This window comes from Diabrotica virgifera, chromosome 7 (assembly GCF_917563875.1).
Source record: "Diabrotica virgifera virgifera chromosome 7, PGI_DIABVI_V3a".
Lineage (NCBI taxonomy): Eukaryota > Metazoa > Arthropoda > Insecta > Coleoptera > Chrysomelidae > Diabrotica > Diabrotica virgifera.
Window position 1 is genome coordinate 236124571 of NC_065449.1, and position 21106 is coordinate 236145676.

At 32.9% G+C, this 21106-nt stretch overlaps 1 protein-coding gene across 1 annotated transcript; it reads left to right on the top strand.

The window, feature by feature from the left end:
- Positions 1–7963: 7963 nt before the first annotated feature.
- LOC126888244 (uncharacterized) lies at positions 7964–16884 on the top strand. The gene is made up of 3 exons (XM_050656338.1): positions 7964–8218; positions 9992–10094; positions 16657–16884. Exons 1-3 carry the CDS (start codon positions 8124–8126, stop codon positions 16807–16809), a joined length of 351 nt encoding a protein of 116 aa, XP_050512295.1. The 5' UTR covers positions 7964–8123; the 3' UTR covers positions 16810–16884.
- Positions 16885–21106: the final 4222 nt, after the last annotated feature.

Below are 21106 nucleotides of genomic sequence, written 5' to 3' on the forward strand. Positions count from 1 at the left end.
TAACACGCTGCATTAACAAAATACGAGCTCGGGCATTGAATCGACGAAAATTTCGAGAACTGTTCGCCGAAGAAACGGAGCAAGATGGAGAGTTACTTCTCCATTGCAGTGTGCGCTGGCTCTCCAAAGGAAATGCACTCGAAAGGTTTTGGAACTTGAAGGAGTGCGTCTTAAAATATTTGCAAGAAAACAATGAACTACCCAGTGAGTGCTCGTTACTTAATGATAAAGATTGGCTTTGGGATTTAGCTTTTCTCACTGATATTATGAGACATTTAAATCAATTAAATTTAAGATTACAGGGAAAAAATTGTATTTTTCCTACTCTATTTGGTCATATATCTCCTTTTGTGAATAAACTTATGCTTTTTTGTAACGATTTTGGAGAACAGAGATTGACACATTTCACATTAATGCAGGAATTAGCCAACAAGGTCAGTAGAACTCCAAATTATGACAGATTTAAAAACCTTATATCTATTTTGCTAGGTTCATTCAATACCCGGTTTGAAGATTTTCAAAAAGACAAAATGAATGTTGACCTTTTCATAAATCCTTTTTCTATTTCTCTGCAAGATATCAATTGTTACTCAGCTGAAATACAGGTCGAAATTATTGATTTACAGAACCACACTATACTAAAAACCAAATATAGGGAAATTATTTCAACTGTTACTGATCCCAATTATATTGAATTTTGGAAATTTGTACCAGCAAACAATTTTCCTAATTTACACGAGTTAGCTCTGAGATATTGTTGTAGATTTGGTTCAACGTACGTTTGTGAGCAAATGTTCTCTATTATGAACATAATAAAATCAAAATATCGGTCACGATTAACTGACATGCATTTAAAAAATCTAATTCTGTTGGCTAGTTCCGAAATTAATCCCAATATAGATGAATTAATTAAAAAAATACAAGTTCAAATACCACATTAAATAAGTAACTGTTTAATAATTTGAATTTTAGATAATAAGAAAATATTTAAGTTTTTTTGTTTAACGTTTTTATTTTATTTTTATTAACAATAAAGTAAGTTTGTTGTTATGTTTTACTTATTACGTTATTTTTTAAACCTCCACTATCTTGACTAAACGGAAAAATGTGGAATTTACATAAGAAATACATATTGTACCGTATATTATTAATATATAGTATCCATATTAGTATGTCGAAAAATTTTAGTGGCACGCCAAATTTTTTTTGTTTTCATATTGGCACTCGACTTAAAAAGGTTGGCCACCCCTGATATAAGACATTGATCATCGATGAAATAATAAGAAAGTAGGAACCAAAAGAGATGCTAAATGGGATATAAACAACATAAAGTACTCTGCTATGTACTAGACCAGTGGTAGGCAAAGTGCGGCTCCGGAGCCACATATGGCTCTTTGGCTCCTTAGGTGCAGCTCTGGCAGAAATATCCACGGAAAGCGCAATAATTTTTTTATTAAAAAAACAACTTAAGAAAAACATTACCTCTACATTAGTCTACATCTTATTCTGATAAATTGGGGTCCGGACAAATAATCCCCGGACAAATAATCCCGGACAAAAAATTCCCACAAATTATCCCTGGACAAAAAATCCCCGGACAAAAAATCCCCGGACAAATAATCCCCAGACAAAAAATCCCCACAAAAAATCCCGGACAAATAATCCCCACAAATTTTTTTGGACAAAATATCCCCACAAAAAATCCCGGACAAAAAATCCCCAAAAAATTTTTGCTGCCGAATAGTTCTCTAAAAGTTTTCCCGAAATTTTACCAAATTTAGAATTCTCATTGCATGCTGATAACTTCAAAATTTACATGACAAAAGAGTGAGTTTTTTCAAAAATCGTGGAAGATATGGGGTATGAGGTAAGGCCCCATTCTCTTGACAGGCACTTGATAACGCGGGTTTTCATAACGCCCGATTACAACTACATACATTTTACTTGCGACCGTTCACATGCTAACGCGCGTTTTAGGCCACTAAAACGCACGTTGGCATGTGAACGGTCTCAAGTCAAATGTATGTAGCTGTAATCGCGCGTTATCAAAACGCGCGTTAAGCGCCTCTCATGAGAACGGGACCTTAGCTCATTCCCCATATCTTCCTCGATTTTTGAAAAACTCACACTCCTTTGTCATGTAAGTTTTCAACATGGAATTGGAATTTGAAATTTGGTAAAATTTCTGGAAAACGTTTAGAGAACTATTCGGCAGCAAAAATTTCTTGGGGATTTTTTGTCCGGGATTTTTTGTGGGGATATTTTGTCCAAAAAAATTTGTGGGGATTATTTGTCCAGGATTTTTTGTGGGGATTTTTTGTCCGGGGATTATTTGTCCGGGAATGTTTTGTCCGGGGATTTTTTGTCCGGGGAAAATTTGTGGGGATTTTTTGTCCGGGATTATTTGTCCGGGGATTATTTGTCCGAGGATTATTTGTCCTAGCTTCAATTTTCTCTTGTTGAAATTGGCATTAATAGCTTTGACAAAGGTATTGCTTTGAAATGCAATTTCTGGATTTAAGAACAAGGAGGTATGGCGCTCTAAATTCTAACGTCTTTGTGTTGAATTACAAATATTCTAGAACAAAAAAATGTTCACAACAGAAGTGGTCTACTTTGTATCACCTGGAGAAGGAAGACATGATCATTTTCAACGCTTGGAATAGTATTCCTGATTCTTATGACGAGCTGAATAAAAGCTCACGTTTGCTGTTCTTTCACTTGCCGGTTCTATACATATTAGTCCAGAAAGCCACTGCGCATCCGCTAGGAAAAATATTCTAATTCGGATTTTTTGCACAATCTTACTCAAAAAGGCCTCCTTTTAACAAATTTGCATGTTGCCAGGACCAAAAAGTGGTCAAAAATTTTTTAAACGTTTTTTTTTGTTTTTTTCCTAAAATTATTTTTTTTTGCATGGAACAAAAATTTTTTAGGTTTTTGGATCATTCCAAACAGAAAATGTCTTTAGTGACTTTTCTCTAAAAATGATAGTTTTTGACATATAAGCGATTAAAAATTGAAAAATTGCGAAATCGGTCATTTTTAACCCTCAAAAACTATGTGAAAAACTAAAAATTTTAATGTTGCCAAGGTAGGTAGATATTCTTAATATCGATTTACCTACCAAGGTAGGTAAATATCGATTGATGAAATCCCGAAGAGTTTTTTGCAATACAATATTCAAAACACCTTTGTTTTTTAATTACTAATCAAGCGTGTTCGACACTATTTTCCACCGACAGTATGGTGCAAATGAAAGGAATAAATTAGTTATTTCATAAACCGGCGTCTTTAAGGAAAAATCCCGAAACAGGTCGATTTTTATTTTTAAGTTATGATATTGTGGCATATATGGTATACTAGTGACGTCATCCGTCTGGGCGTGATAACGTAATAGATGATTTTTTTAAATGAGAATAGGGGTCGTGTGGTAGCTCATTTGAAAGGTTCTTCAATTCTCTATTCAGTAGTGTAAACATTTACATAATTATTTATACAGGGTGTACTTCAATTTCTTTTATTGTCAAATAATTTAATTTAATAAAAAATTGTTGGACACCCTGTATAAATAATTATGTAAATGTTTATATTACTAAATAGAGAATTGAAGAACCTTTTAAATGAGCTACCACACGACACCTGTTCTCATTTAAAAAAATTATCTATTACGTCATCACGCCCAGACGGATGACGTCACTAGTATACCATATATGCCACAATATCATAACTTAAAACTAAAAATCGACCTGTTTCGGGATTTTACCTTAAAGTCCGCCGGTTTACGAAATAACTAATTTATTCCTTTCATTTGCACCATACTGTCGGTGGTGTACCGACAGTATGGTCGGTCGAACACGCTTGATTAGCAATTAAAAAACAAAGGAGTTTTGAATTTTGTATTGCAAAAAACTCTTCGGGATTTCATCAAACGATGGTTAAAGAATATCTACCTACCTTGGTAACATTAAAATTTTTAGTTTTTCACATAGTTTTTGAGGGTTAAAATTGGCCGATTTCGCAATTTTTCAATTTTTAATCGCTTATATGTCAAAAACTATCATTTTTAGAAAAAAGTCACTAAAGACCTTTTCTGTTTGGAATGATCCAGAAAACCTAAAAAAACTTTGTTCCATGCAAAAAAAAAGAATGTGTGTGTACTTTGTACGCACGTAAGAAGTTATACTTCTATTATATGATTTAAACGAAATTATTATACTTTTTATTTATATTTTGTTTAAATATTAAACTAATTTATACTTACTACTTCTCAAACATTTTTATTAGAACAGTGCCAAAAATTAAAATAATAAAAGAATAAAACACACACAACATTAAACAAGCCACAAATGATGTCTGAAAATTAATTGTCGAAATTTTTTTTAACTAAATACGTATTTTCTGATAATACAATTATATAATAAATATACTTACAATCATAAAATGTATTAAAAAAAAACAAAAAAGAAAGTTTCTATTGGGACTCGAACCAGCGCTGATAAGCACGGTTGGTATTGGAATTCATTCGCCTTCAACGCTTAGCCACGGACACTATGTGTCATTATTTACGAAGATCGACTAACTAAACGGATTAAACTTGTGATATTTTGATATTTTAAAAATTGATCAAATTATTTTAATTTTGAATTGAAATGATTTAGAATTGAAAAAATACAACAAAACATAGAGTAAGAAAACAATATATTAGGTGGATATTGATAGAAATTTTGATGGTAATCAAATTATATAAATAAAAGTATTACATACTATGTATTTTGGCAGATCAAATAGGTAGGTTTATACCCATGATACATTAACAATTATTACGTACCTGTTGCTTTTAAAAACTATTTAAAAGTCACTACAATATTATAAACTTTTTTGTTTCTGTCTTCACAACAATAAAACTAATATATTATATATATTTTTTTATCTTTTTTATTTTTTTATTTTTTTTATTTTTTTATTTTTTTTTATTTTTTATTTTTTTATTTTTTTTTTATTTTTTTTATTTTTTTTTTCTTTTTGATTTTTTTTTATTTTTTTTTATCTTTTTTTTTATTTTTTTATCTTTTTTTTATTTTTTTTTTTATATGTTTTATATTTTTTTTACGGTCTTTTGTCGGTCTTGACGGTCCAGTTAGCTGGGGCTCAGTCGATCGACAAGTTTAGTGGATTTGCGATTTGCGGTCGCTGGTTCGAGCCTCAGCTAGGTCATGAAATTAATAAAAGGCCAACGCCGTAGTATAAAACTCAATAGAGTCTACGGCTTGGTCTGGAATACACTGGCGTCTGATCGGCCTATGGAGGAGCGGTACGGGAAGGGATAAGGGCTTCCGGCTTGGTGATACTCCTCCATAGATCCCTACCGAAGGGCGTTGACGCCTAAGAACGGTGTATACATATATATTTTTTTTATCTTTTTTATTTTTTTAAATTTTTTAATTTCTTTTTTATTTATTTTTTTATTTTTTTTATTTTTTTTTTATTTTTTATTTTTTTTTTATTATTTTTTTATCTTTTTCATTTTGCTCAGTTTTTGAGTATTTAGAAACTGTCTCTCGGTCCTTTTCCTAGACGAAGAGAAGGTAAATGCGTGGCCTAAGTGTCCTCTATTTGCTTTCTCCTATTTTCGTCGTCTCTACGTGATTATATATTGTAAAATCCGGAGATATGGGATGCAGCCGGAAAGCAGTTTGTTAACGAAAAGTCTTAGATTTAAAATATTGTTTATTATATTTTTATTTCAATTATTCTAATTGTTTAAAAAGTAGTAAACTTTGTATCTGGGGCTTTTCGTTGTTTTCCTCGTAATACGAGAGATGTCGCTAGATTGCGTCTCAAAAGGTGGGTTCATTGCATCGCGATGGTTTGCCTTAAAAGAGGCAGAATGTTTATATTCCCTTCAGAGTTGTGACTGCATAAACTTCACTGATGATGCATAAGGATGCTGAAATAGTTGCTATATGGAGATGGTAGTCCAACTCTGAATCGAATATAAACTAAACCTGCCTTGAACCCTTTTTTATCTAATATATTATACATTTGTTTACCTTTACCTTAACCTCCAAACCACAGCTGTCCTACAGCTGCCATATCGGATAATTTTTGACATGTCATTTGAACATCCAATCAGAACAAAGTTATAATGCGCATGCGCCGGGCTGATAGGTTTGAACATATAAAAATTCACCCTCTTTCGCCGGTAAAGAAGTATAACTTCAAAAATAATTTTAGGAAAAAAACAAAAAAAAAAACGTTTAAAAAATTTTTGACCACCTTTTGGTCCTGGCAACATGCAAATTTGTTAAAAGGAGTCCTTTTTGAGTAAGATTCTGCAAAAAATCCAAATTAGAATATTTTTCCTATCGGATGAGCAGTGGCTTTCTGGACTATATCAACATTAAAAAAATGGATTTTTCCTCAACAATTTTGTAAAAAATACAGTGTTGTAGTAAATAAAACCTTACAAAACGAAAGAAAACAGAAGTTTTTACGATGATTAGAATCGAAGATATTGTCAAAAAACGAAAAAACACGTTTTAATTTTTTGGAAGGTTATGGATGGGGCTAGAGGTTAAAATATTTTGTGGTCGAATACTTTTTGATGTAGAACGTGTTTTTTTTGGAATATCGCTGGGAGCATTTTTCACTATCTACTAGACTAGACCGACTAGACCCTTTAGCTTGATTTAGTGTAATAAAAGTTTGCTGAACAAGCCGATTTGGCTCCCAATTCTTTTAAATTGTTGTGATGTTTATATTTGGCTTTTTGGCTAAAAAGTTTGCCGACCACTGTACTAGACGAATCGATTATAATCTCTCGAAGTGAATATGATTTTTACAAATTTATGTATATGTAAATGCTGCCCCAATTTAGTATAACGATGATTATAACAGCCAATCTACTAAGATGTAAATTAGAGCTGGAGGTTCAGATAATAGAACAAGTCATGGAGTTTAAATATCTAGGCATCACACTAAGCTCGAAACAGGAGTAGAAGATAAAGTGAATAAAGCAAATGGATTTGCACGTTCTGTGAATGACTCAATATGAAGAAATAAAAATATATAAATGGTGTAGACGATGATGCTAGAAAATAGTTGCAACAAACTGCAAATGTTTGGCAATGGATAAGGCTAAACTGGTGAAATAGATTTGGGAAGGTTGATACTTTACAATAGGGCTCTAATACAATTCATGATGATTAGGTTTACAATTATTTTATTTTGTAGTTTCACTTATGCCTGGTTGCACCAACAGATCTTATACCCGCTTTACACCAACACTAAATTGATGAAGAAATTGACCAACTTTTTCAAGGTCAAATTTGACGTGTACAAAACGAAAATGAAGGAATTTGACTAATAAAATAAAACATGTTCTATAATAGAACATGTTCTATTTCGTCAAATTCCTTCATTTTCTTTTGATTTACGGTAAAATCACACAACACTTTAGGTGATCTGTGGGTAAAATTGGATGTTAAATTGTGCTTTGTACCACAAACCACACAATTTTTACACGTAAAATTTGACCTTAAAGAAGTTGGTCAGTTTCTTCATCAATTTATTTTTGGTGTAAAGCGGGTTTTAAGCTCCAGTTTAGCCCAGCTTAGCTTATAGATAGGGCTGCCTTAAGTATATCTCTTACGTTTTACGTTGAACGATAATTTTCGCTTCTCTTATTATCAATTGATCTATTATTATTCTTATATATAATTAATAATAATATTCTTATTATATTATATTATAATTATATTACATTAATTTTTATCTTATTATCGTCTTAAGCTTAAAATCTGTTGGTGCAATTACGTATTAAACCCTTAATAACAGGTTAGTTAAGTTAGGTAAGTAAGTTAGGTAAGTTAAAATGCATTGTGAAATTATCGATATTCTAATTTTTTAGAGTGTTTTTCTTAAAAATATTTCTATATTATTGTCTAGGAATTATATGTTGCTGAAATCTTGAACAGCAGATCTGATAGGTCACCATTAATCTATTGATTACTAAACTCCTTTATCGCTGAGTATATTCTGATTATATATAAAAATCTGAAAGATAATTATAAATGTTTTGAGTTTGTCTATAGTTCGACATATTTTTTGAAATTAATACAATGTCTAAAACGATTATTACTTTAATTTTCGTGTGCTGCATTGTAGCACATGTCCAATGCAAAACATTTATAGAGTGTCTAGATACTGATAATAAGTAAGTACATAGTATAATTTTATTTAGATTATTTATTTTTAACATAAATTTTTTTACTGTTTTTGTTAGAAGTTAATTACAACTTTACTTTAAAATAAATTTATTTTAAAACACATCATTATGATTATTTTCTTTGCCTTTATGCTTATACGGAATCTTCTAATTTTTCAACCTGTGTTCGTCTACTGCTGGCCATAGGCCTCTTCCATTTGCTTCCATCGATTTCTACTCTTGGCAATTCTCATCCACTGCTTGCCCACGACTTGTTTGATATCATCTGCCCACGTCTTCTGCGGTCTGCCTGTTCTCTCTTAGTCTTCAGTTTGTTAATTTTTTTGTCCATTTGTTGTGATTATCTCGCCACCCATTGCCACTTGAGCCTTGCTATACGTTCTGTGACATCAGTAATCTTTGTTCTTTCACGAAAGTCGATATTCCGAATCCTGTCTCTCAAACTAATTCCTAGGATGGCCCTCTCCATCGCTCTTTGGGTTATACTGAGCTACTCAAGGTTTTCTTCCCAGTTTATATTATATATTTATATGTAAGATGCATTTGTCATAAACTCTACGTTTTAGACACATTGGTATATCTTTATTTTTCAAAATAAGGCTAAACTTGCCGAAAGCTACCCAAGACAATTGTACCTATGCTTCTTTTTATTTCGGCTATATGGTTTTCTTTGCCGATTAATGGTATGTCCAAGGTGGTTTACATTTTCAAAACTGACGTTGTCAATAACAAGATTAGTTTGTAAATTATTCATTATTTTTTTTTCTGAAGGTTCATTTTGAGACCAATTTTATTTGACTACTGGTTTAATTCCTTCAACATTTGCTCCAGTTCCTTGATATCTGTACTAAATTATACTATGTCATCCCCAAACCTAAACCTCAAATGACTCAAACGTACACCATCAATGTTTAGGCCTATTTCCTCCCAGTCGAGCTGTTTGAATACATTTTCCAATGCTAAGGTGAGAAGCTTTGGTGAAATAGTATCACCTTGTCTAATACCTTCACCAAGGCGCATTTTTTCAGTTATTTCGTCTTCATTGAGTTTAATGTAGAATGTGGCCTGTTCATAAATGTTTTATATGAGTGTGGTTTACCGAGAGTCTATTCGAACATCCTTCAGGGCTGACAAAAAGGACGAAGTTTCAATACTATCGAAAGCCTTGTGAAAGTCAATAAATGGCATAAGTAAAGGTGCATTATATTCTGTGGTTTTTCTACCAGTGTTATGATGGTTTGTAAGTGATCGTTAGTACCAAACCCTTTTAGAAATCCCGCCTGTTCAACCGGTTGATATAAATCAAGTTTTGTGTTATACGGAGTCGGCCTCCCTAATTACAGTTATCCATAAGTTTCTATCGTGGGTTATACCAATGTCAATCCTCTTTACCGGTATGACCTTCCTCCCTCCAGATCTTCCCTGGACTTTCTCTCCTACTCCTTTCAGTAATCCGCATATCAGCAATTCTTTATAAGTACATATGGCATAATTAATGTATCATCTTTGAATATGACCGAACCATCGTATCCTATGTTCTCTCATTTTGGCATTAATTGGTTTAACCCCTAGACTTCCTTTTTTGTCACTCCACCCATCCTTCTAAACATTCTTCTTCCACATGCATTCGTTATGTCCCTTTACTTTTAACTATATATTAATATATTTGTCTCCTCTAATATTTCTCTTATATTATTGTTTATTGGTTTGCTTTCAGAGGATTTTATCCGTTTTTATATAACATAATATTATTTTTTTTAGAGGAGTCCTGACCTTTGACGAACAAATATCATCAAGTTCTCATGGGATTATCAGTGAACAAATTCCAGCAGGGATGTTTAAATCACAAATTACGTGTATAGTGGTACGTATACTAGAACAAAAATCATTATTAAATACCATTCAATATACATATTACTAAAGCAACCGATTTTATAGCAGAGGATTATAAATTTCTAAACACAATGAGAAATCTTTAGATCCAAAAATCTATAACTTCTATCGTCGGAATCAAGTTTATGACGGCAAGCCGAATTCGTGCATTCTAAAATTTGCAAAGCAAAAGAATGACGAATAAAGCAGACTAGAGTTGCAGAATCTAAAGTTGCATTTCAAAACTCGTCAATTTATCTAGATAAAATTACATTGAATCTTGGGTGAAACTAGATTGAAGCACACGTAAGAGGATAGTGGTTGCCTGTGAAATTGAATTAAATATTATCTGTTATTCATAATCTTTTAGTTTTACTCCTATCTGAATACAAGGGATCAAAATTCGATGGAATTGTACCAATTGATGAGTCGTGGAATAAAATCTTAGATTCCCCCTAGTCTTATAACATTAACACGTCAGATGCCAGTGAAACATTGATGGAAAATTAAAATTTGACACGATGTTTAGGTATATGTCACAAGAACATATGACGTGTTATGCACTTTGGAGAACAATTGTCCACGGTAGCTCAGAATCGGAAGAGATGTGGGGTGGATTTTTAAGGGGTGTTTTTAATATACTCTTATTAGCTTAGAAATAAAAAAAATAAAAAAATTATAAAACTCAAAATAAGAATGTCAAAAAAATATAATATTGGGCGCCACTGGTTACCTCAACGAAACTAAAAATTATGCAAAAAATAGAAATAATAAAGGAAAGGTAGATAGTTAAATCAAAATAAAACAAAAACATATTCACACAGAATATACACAATACACAAAATATTTATAACGTAACTTACCTTATCTTACTCTATACTCAGCCAATTCTTTATTGTTCTTACGATACAAGAGAGAAGGAAAAGAGAAATAATAAGATTGTATTTAGCAAATTAAACATTATTTATTAAAACAAAAAAAAAATGAATCTAAATTTGTGATCTCTTACGGGCTACAAATAGAGATCGTGATTACAAAAAAAAAAAAATAAAATAGAAAGTTTACAAAATATACCTTGTTTATCAGTCCTGATTTTTTTTGGTGGTTGTTAAGTTCAAAGCGCGATTTCACTTCACTAAAGTCACTAAATTGATACAACAAAAGTACATCAGGTTATCCATAGTTCATTAAAAAAAACTCCATAGTTCATTAAAAAAACTCCACAGTTCATCAAAAAACTTTTATAGAAAAATTCAGCATTTTCAAAATAAATTAGCAGTTACTCGATCAGAAATATTTAAAAAAAAAAGAATTTGTTATCTAGTTAATTAACGGAAACAAAAAATACTAGCAAACTTTAGGCTTTAACTGGGGTGTTGAACTAGTAACATCAAAAGAAAACTTCTTAACTTCTGCTTGCATGTAAAGAAATATGGTACCAATAGTGGTACAAAAATATCGCGTAAAAACAGCTGAACGCCGGGGCCTGCAGATTGCTTAAGCCATACTGGTACAAAACACTAACTAAACACAAAAACTTCTGCAATAAAATTGCAAAAACCTAACTGGAACTGCACTACTAATTTTGCCGGTAACCGCATATTGGCGGCCCGAGGCACCGGTAAGATCTTCTTGTCGATAGCTCTCACTCCTGAACTCGATGACAGCCTTACTGGAACTTACTAACTCGATCTCCCCAAACTCCAATCTTCTAAAATTCAACGCCCTCTCCAGAAATCATTCAATCCTCCCAAAGACAATTCTACGACAAATCAAGAGACTTGCAACCAATTAATCAAAATCTTCACCAATAGAAAAGAATAAAATCGATCTCTGACAAACCTCTAATTATATGTCAGCCAATAGGAACCCACTCATTATCTGTAAGCAGTTTCCTCTACGTTCCCATCAAAAATGCTTATGTCAGCTTTAACGAATAATCTCAACTCAGGCACTTGACCCTATCGCTACTTATGGAATTTATTACATCAACACCCTAGCTCTAACATAAACATTTTCCAGACTTTCTGTCTCACAAAGTCATTAAATCCTTTTGATACTGAGCCGAGGAATAAATACGTGCTCTACTTATTAAGAATTATGAGCAAAATTCCTTTGACGGTGTTAGATAAATAAAAAAATAGAGATACGAACACTCCTGAGAAACGAGAAAAACTACGTCACATTTCAGAGAACGGTCAGATAAACAAAATACACAAAATTTAAAATTGTGAGAAAACGAATTACGTAATACGAAAGATCTGTTAGAAACTTACGATTCATTGATAAACAAATATGAATTTAACGTATTTAACATACAGTGCGTAGCGAAAGTCAGTGATTAGAAAATACTAATGACCTTTGCACCCGTTACAGTCTGCCTCATTTATCGTTCGTTTGCAAATTTGTCTTCTTCTTTTTCGTTTCTTCTTAGCCTTCTATTGTCCACGTTTGGACATAGGCCTCTCCCAACTCCTTCCATCGGTCTCTATCCTGAGAAACATATTTCCAATTTATTCCGGCTACTCTTTTAATATCATTGCAAATAAATAATATTCAATTGCAAATTTTAGGAGCTACGAATTCAGGTTAGCGCCAAACTCTTGGTTCCAAAGATAAAGGTTTTAGATTTTCGGATTTACGACTTCTCTCTGTGATGAATAGATGTCGCTACAGATCTAAAATCAAATTACTTCATATTGCTTTGCTTAGTAAAACGGTTGGTTTTCGTATTGATTCAGAGCAGGATAGTGGTTGCCAAAGGCTGTTTTTTATTGAGGTGGCAGTTCTTTGTCACTTAAAATAGTTAAATACAAAAACGAGTAGATGTAGTAGCTAGTCCGGTCCATACCTAAATCTTAATTCAGGAAACCAGTAGGTCCAGTATTAGAACTTGATCCCGCGTAGAAAAAAAGTTTACTAATAGCAAGCTGAAAATTTGTTAATAGCTTAACCGTGTATAGTCAGACAAATTTTGATGTATATGGGAACACTAGAACAAGAGAAGTTTTAATTGTGGAACAGGTTAAAGATTTGGAATGTCAGACTACGAAAACGTTCCATGTATTTTGTCAGATAGAACTTCCAATTGATTTGTTACCATTTCATTTAATTCTCATGCAAAAATCAAACTGCTATTTATCACCTGTCATAATTCCTTTCATTTGACATGTTCTACGTGTAGGACAAATGCCCAGTTGGTGATTAATACCAATCTGATTTTTGCATGAGAGTTTAATGAAAGGGTAACAAATCAATTGGATGTTCTGTCCGACAAAATACATGGGAAGTTTTCGTAGTCAGACGTTCCAAATTTTTAACCTGTTCTAGAATTAAAACTTACCCTGTTCCATTGTTCCCATACATCAAAATTTGTCCGACTAGAAACCGTTAAGCTATTAACAAATTTTCAGATTGCTATTAATCAACTTATTTTGGTACGCGGGATCCAGGTCTATAATTAACATATCTGTGTTGTCCGACAAAGAAATAAGGCTGTAAATTTGTCAGACAAGGGATCGACAATCTTTAGTACTTAATTATCAATATTTTCAATTGAAAATTAAGAAACAAAATAAGTTCTTAATCAAGTAGCACAGAAAACGACAATAAATATCGTCTCCATACCACCAGATTGAAAACAGGTGGAACTTCTCTGGTTACTACCCCCGTGATTTTCAAAAATTATAAATCATACGGGTGCCAAGACGAAATTAAGATGAGGAAATTTTAAATTATTCACGTTCCAAAAGTTCCAAGTGGTTGGCATGATTAATAATTTTTGAAAATCACGGGGGTAGTAACCAGATAAGTTCCACATGTTTTCAATCTGGTTTTATAAGAACGATAAGAACGATATTTATTGTCGTTTTCTGTGCTACTTGATTGAAAACTTATTTTGTTTCTTAGTTGATGTCTCTACGATATCCAACGCATTTCTTTCTTTGAAATTCGGAAAGGCCGAAAGCGAGGTACCTGGTTGAATTGGAGAGAAGATGGTAAGGGACTACTGATGAGGAGAAAAAATTCTCGAAACCGGTATAGACTCTTCCTGCACTCTCCGATTTAACTAGAGTATAATGCTGCTGCATTTTCGGATTGCAAAAAAATTGAAAATGTTAAGGTATACGTTTTTGAAAATTAAGAGTTTTGTGATAACAAAACTGTACCGCGTTAGAATGACAATTTGTGGGTGTTGGACTCGACGACTCTTTTTTGTCCGACAAAAATAATTTAGTTTATTCTAACGCATAATCTTTTAAATAAAATTAAAAATTATAGTTTTGCAATAACAAAACCTAACCGCGCTAGAGCCACATTTAGGCGTGGGGCGTGCTGAAACCCGTGCAATAGGCTGGATCGATTATCGCAATATTTTAAAAAAATTAACACATTGATCTGGAATACCCACCAAAAGATTCCTTTAGTAACGACAATAAAAAAGTGTTATTATAACTTTTTGATAAAATTACATCTTGAAAAACGAAAAAAAAATGTTGGAGTAATAATCACAAAATAAAAAAAGAATTGACAAATTGAATTGGAATACCCACCAAAATTTAGCTTTAGTATCGACAATAAGAAAGTATTATTACGACTTTTGAATAAAATTATATACATCTTCTGTCCTCTACAGGCTTTTGAAAAAGGAAAAAAACAATTTTTTGTCATTATTAACCGAAGCCCGGTCCTGGCGGCCCTGGTTTGTTTAGTCTATAGGCCCATCTTCGGAGTGCGGGGGTGCTGCGACTTTGGACTTTCAAGAAACAAACTGAGAAGAGCAAGAGATCAATCAAGAAAAGGTTTTATGCAAAACTCCCCCGAAACTTTGAAGGCCATAATATTTGGACGATAGGAAAGATAAAACCTTCCTTATCGAATATATTGAAGGCAAGCCACACAGAAGTACCGCACTTGAAGAGCACGTTTCATTAGTTCAAGAGCCAGGCTCTATATTTTTAGGCCACACAGTACCCCTTCTTGATCTGCTCTAAGCATTTATCAAAGTATTGTGAACTTTTTAGAGAGTCATAGGTAAAATCTAGAGGAACTAGTGGTAGTAGGATATGATGAAACTGTGGTAAATACGTAAAAAAATGGTATAATTTCTCAACTATAGAGTTAAAGTTTGGCCGCCCTTTACAAAGATTTATCTGTCAGCTTCACGCTAATGAATTGCTGTTACGGCATCTTTTCCAAAAGCTTGACGGTCAAACTCAAAGTCCAAGAGCTTTTGCAGGAACTATAGGAAATCAAATAGTGCATTGCGAAAATATGCTGTGAGTTACCACAAGTAGATTTAATTGACTTAAGTTCCGATCAGATATATTTGTTTCAAATTTGTGTCGCAATTTCTACAGGGGAATGTTCTCTAGATTTATTAAACCAAAGCCCTGGAAAGTTAAGTCATTCTCGATGGCTAACTTTGGTGAATCGCATTATACGTCTTTATGTCAGCACTGAAAATCCAACATTAGAATTAAAGGAACTGACCAAATTTATTGTCACGGTTTATGCTCTTTTATGGTTTCAGATCAAATAATGCAATTCATCATGTGTGAATGGTGCAAAGCATGTTTTACAAACAATTAAGCGTAGTTGATACTTAGAGCAAAATTTGAAAAGTTTTCAAAGTAATTCAAAGAAATGCCTATTTTGTACATCCGGAAAATCTTCTGCTATGCAGGCTGCATGACGCTCGTCCGCATATAAGAGAACTTGCACTTCGTCGCATTCTCAATGCAAAAAATTAAGGCCAATAATAATTTATCTAACATCCGATCTTTTATTATTCCAAAAATTAATTTTGAATCAGATGACTATATTGATTTTACTGATTAACAAAACAATAAAATAACTTGCCCTCCATTGCTTCAAGGTTTGAAAGTAGAGGATTTGAAAAATATTATTTCCGGATCTCCTGAAAAAATCATTGACATCGCTACATTTCCCTGTCACACCCAATCTGTAGAGAGAATCGTGAAGCTCGTAACTGAAGCATCTTCGTCGATTATTGGGTCACAAAAAAGAGAAAATTTTATCAAGGCAAAAATTGATTCGCGCAAAGATATGCCAAAATTTGAGTCCAAAAGAGACTACAAACAATAGATAATCAATATTAAGGGGGAGGGTAGGGAGTGGGTAGAAGAATAAATATGACATATTTCAAAAATATTGCAATTGGATATCAGTTTTATAATAATAACATGTACTTATCACTTAACTTTTTGATTTAAATCAAGTTCGTATTTTTTATTTTTTTTTTTCATTTTTTCAACCCCCAGTAGAGGGCAGAAGATGAAATTTTTTTGAAAAATCGCAAATATAGATTAGGTTTGTAACATTAATTGGCAACTTTTTCGCTCTATTCCAAAACAGTTTTCGAAACTCCGATTTTTCGATCCACCCTGCATGCAACCTGCACCTTGAAATTTTTCAGAAAGTGGTAGACTCACACAAACGAAGCAATTAAGATCGTTTTTAAAACATTTGTAATCATTTTTAAAAAAGGACTATGTACTGTGGACTATAATATTTGTTGACGTTATTTTCAGATATACTTCGATAATAATATCACACCGGTGTTAACTCAAGGAGGAGTTGGAGCTAGGTATGTAGGACTTCGTCTTGATTTTTCTTCTGTGCTACAATCAACCTATAGAGTTCAAATTTATACTTCAGAACCAGAAGATTACATTCCAAAATAATCTAATAAGAAATTGTCACATTTAATTTACTGTTTTAAAATCTATCATTTTGAAATTAATAAACTCTGAAATGTTGTCAATTACCTTTACTTTCTCATCTCGCATTAAACGCCCGAAAATCTTGTATCATGGAGTAATGAGGAAATAGATGGAGATGCAGTAGAATTATGGTTGGATGGATACAGTGGAATGAAGCGATGGGTGTATTCTGTGAAAGAAAAATTCTATTGAAGTTAAAGGGAAAATTCAATCAAATTGCCATAACGCCAGCTATTATGTACGGAACTGAATGCTGGGCAGCCAAAATAAGGAGGAAACAAGAAATTCATATGACAAATGAAAATGCTTCTATAGATGAATAGAGTGACAAAAAAGAGTAAAATTAAGAATAAGTACATTAAGGGAAGCCTAGGACTGGTATGGAGTGATGCCAAAATCAGATAAGATGGTTTAGACATGTTTAACTTCGACATATTCGTCACCCCATACCAAGAATTTCTGGTCTGTGGATTCTTGGGAGGAGTAGGAGAGAAAGATCAAAGAAGATCTGGAGAAAACGCTTACGAATGACATGTCATTTAAGGGGATTAATATTGAGATTGTCCAAGATAGAAACTCTTGGAGAAATTGAATTGAAGAAGCCGGACCCGCATAGGTATAAAGTAAAAAATAATAACAGCATATTCACATCTAGAAAGGATCTATGTAATAAGTGATTATATTGCTATTACAAGTAGGTGACAAAATGCGATATTTACCTTTTTCATGCTGTTTAAGAAATAGGTTTATAATATTTCTTAAAGTTCAGCCTAATTATTCCTGCTGATTGTTTTAGCGACCTCTCCCCGCTTCTGTTTAATTTGTATGAAGAAAATATCTTCAAAGAAGCAGTAGAAGACAGAACAGAGGATATATTTGCCAATGGAATAGTCATCAACAATCTGAGATACGCTGGTGACACAGTTCTGCTAGCAACGGACACAAATGATTTGCAGGCACTCATCCTAGCCATCAGAAAAATCAAAAATATAGCTAATAACTTGGCAAATAGTAGAATAAGTGGAGACATGGTGCAGAAAGTACAAGCATTCAAGTACTTAGACTGCTGGGTTAATAGTAGGGGAGGAAAGTATGTTTTTGCAGTTACTCGAGCGTTATGGGGAACTATTGGGTTGTGAAGATTAGGTCATAAAACCAAAAGAAGTTAAGTAAAATTTTCCATTTAAGTGGGGACTTTCCATTTTCCATTTCCAACAATCTTTTTTTCCGATTATAGCACCATCTGTCCATAGTTCGAAAAAATGTCGAATAAAAGTTACTAATTTTTACGTGAGGAATCAAAATCTGCAATAAAAAATGCACCTCTCCCCCACCCCCGTGGGGCGTCCTATTTGGTGTCATCTCACAGATTTTTCAAAAATATTTAATACGTGTATTTTATAGTTTTTCGATCTGATGAATATTTCGCGAAATATCGCGGGGTTCCCATTTAAAATTTTAAAACCCCCCACCCCTTTCCATGGATGGTCGTATTTAGTATCATTTGATAGATTTTTCAAAAATATTGAAAATATATTTTTTAGTTTTTTGATCTGATGTTTATTTCTCGAAATATTCGCTTTTTTATTGTGAAACTTTGTGACTCAGCCATTTCCTTACCCGCTGAAACCGTCAGATTTTTGAAATATACACGGTTCTGCATGTACTTAACTTACCTTATCTTAATATAACGATTTCGAGTTATAAAGAATACATATTTTTTTCGGGCCACCCTTAAAGAACTCCCCTGTATTAAGATCCAATGTATGGTAAAGGTACATTTACGGGGTACAAGGTTTCTCGCCATGTCATAATCTGACGCTCTCGAGTAACTGAAAATATCCCCGCTTGGGCTACCCTACCATAATGAAAGATGGGACTTGTTACAGGAAATCAAATGTAGAATAGAGCAAGCAAGAACATCATTTAGGAAAATGGAAAAATAACCAACAGATACCTAAAAATTGCGTTAAGAATACGCTTATTACGCTGCTATGTGTTCAGCATTTTGTTCTCTAGAATGCAAGCATGGACGCTCACGGAAATAATGTGCAGGAGGATTAAGGCTTTTGAAATGTGGGCTTACCGCAAAATAATGAGGGTATCGTGAATGAACAGAGTAACAAAACAAGCTGAAAGGTAACGGCTAAACAAAGAAAGAGAAGTACTGAATATCATTAAAAAAAGAAAACTAGAATACTTTGCCACGTGATGAGAAATCCGAAATATGTAATGCTGGAAGTAATTATACAAGGAAAGATAGAAGAAAAGCGTGGCCCCTTAAGCAGAAGAACATCCTGTCTTGGGAACCTCCGCCAGTGCAGGGGTATGGAGTGTCAGAGTCAAAATCATGCGACTGATCGCCATTGTTGTGGGAGGACAAGGCACTTAACCCTTTCAGCCCTGAATTCTTTTTCAAAGGTAAAATTTTTCTGTTGGTATTTTATTCAATTGGACAATTAATTAATACTGAAAATATTTTTTATAAAATTTTTACCCCTCCACTTTTAATTTTACAAATGGGTGACAACTGCCACCAAGAGGTTAATACTGCATAAATAAATACAATTATATATAATATATTACTACAGATAAAGCATGTATAAAAATTATGTTTTATTGGCCTCTTGTATGATAAATTTTTCAAACAATTTCTGTCTTTTATAATATTCCTGATTCCACACAAAAATGAAAGACTTTTATACCCGAAGGATTTGACTTGCCTCTAATATACTCTTTTGGAGAAAATTGTCCTTTGAATGGTATAATTGTCTCATCTATGTAGATTATTTCTTTAAACATTAATTTTTTGCACCGTTTTTCAAAGCTGGTAATTATTTTCCTTACTTTCCAAAGATTATCGTTGGTGTTCTTGTCGCTGTTGACATCTAAAATATGTAAATGATTACGTAAACTTTCAAATAAGTTTCGGGACACACCAATATTGTTAATCAAACAGAATTGTGCACGGGGAGCAAAATAAAGTCTTACAGCCGGTTTCTGAAACGTTATTCAAATCTTCGATCATCTAATCGAGCTGTTAGATTTGATCAACTCTTAACCAGTGACCAGTTTCTCAAACGTCGATCATCTTAAAATTATATGATCGTAGAAAATCGATTATCTGACATACGATTTGGTATCGATACTGTCACAATTGGCTGTCATCCTTCAAAATTTCATTTTATAACCAAAAAATTTCAATCCACAGTAAATAACTACATAATTTATAAAATTAAAAAATATATTAAAAATGAGCAATACCAACGGAAATCCTCCACGCAAAAATTATACTGAGAGAGAGAAATGTTTGCTGTTGGAAATAATTGGAAGGTAAGTACGAAATTGTCTAACTTATAGAACAAATTTCTAATTATATTTTTGTTTTCAGATACAAGCATATTATAATTGAAAACAAATAATGTACCAATGCTATGTCCACCAACCAAAACAATGAAACCTGGGAAAAAATAGTACTGGAATTTAATGCCAGTGCTGAATTTCCCAGAACTCCCAAGCAGCTGAACACTGAAAAGTAGCAATGGAAAATGTAAGTGTATAAAACTTTCGGTTGATTTAGAGCTATATGGATTAATTACATTGCAGATTCAAAAATATAATGAGCAGAAGGTTTTGGACCAGTTGAAGAGACACCAAACTGCGGACAAAGTAGGTATACTTAAATTTAAAGCTCTTAACACCAGGTCAGTCGAATTACACTATTTCTGAGTGGAATATTTTTATAAAAATATAATCCAATGAAACTAATTTCATGATGGGAACTAACCTAGTGTTGAGACAATAGAAGTTTAGTATTTGAGGGTGTTAACGCCAAAGAGGTGTAAGTCATATTTGTGAAATGAGGGAAGTCTTGCTTTATAACTTTGATAAATAGACATTTTTTCATCAGGAAAAGTGGTGTAAGTATTTACAGTAAAAACTTACACACCACTTTTTCTCTGAAGAGGTCTATATATATATAATATCAAGATTATAAAATAGGGCTTACATCATTTCAAGAATATGCCTTACACCACTTTGATTTTAACCCATTCATTTCTTAATCAGTAATGAACTAATGAATTGTTTTCAGAAAGACATACTTGCACTCTGGTGGTGGCACATTTAGGCCTCGTCTCACAGATGTAGGGGCACAAATGTTGGGTTTGATTAGCAATCAAATCCAACCTTTACCCAACAGTTGTTACAGTGCATCTGGTTTCTTCACATCTGGTGAGTCCTTATTTTATTAATTTAT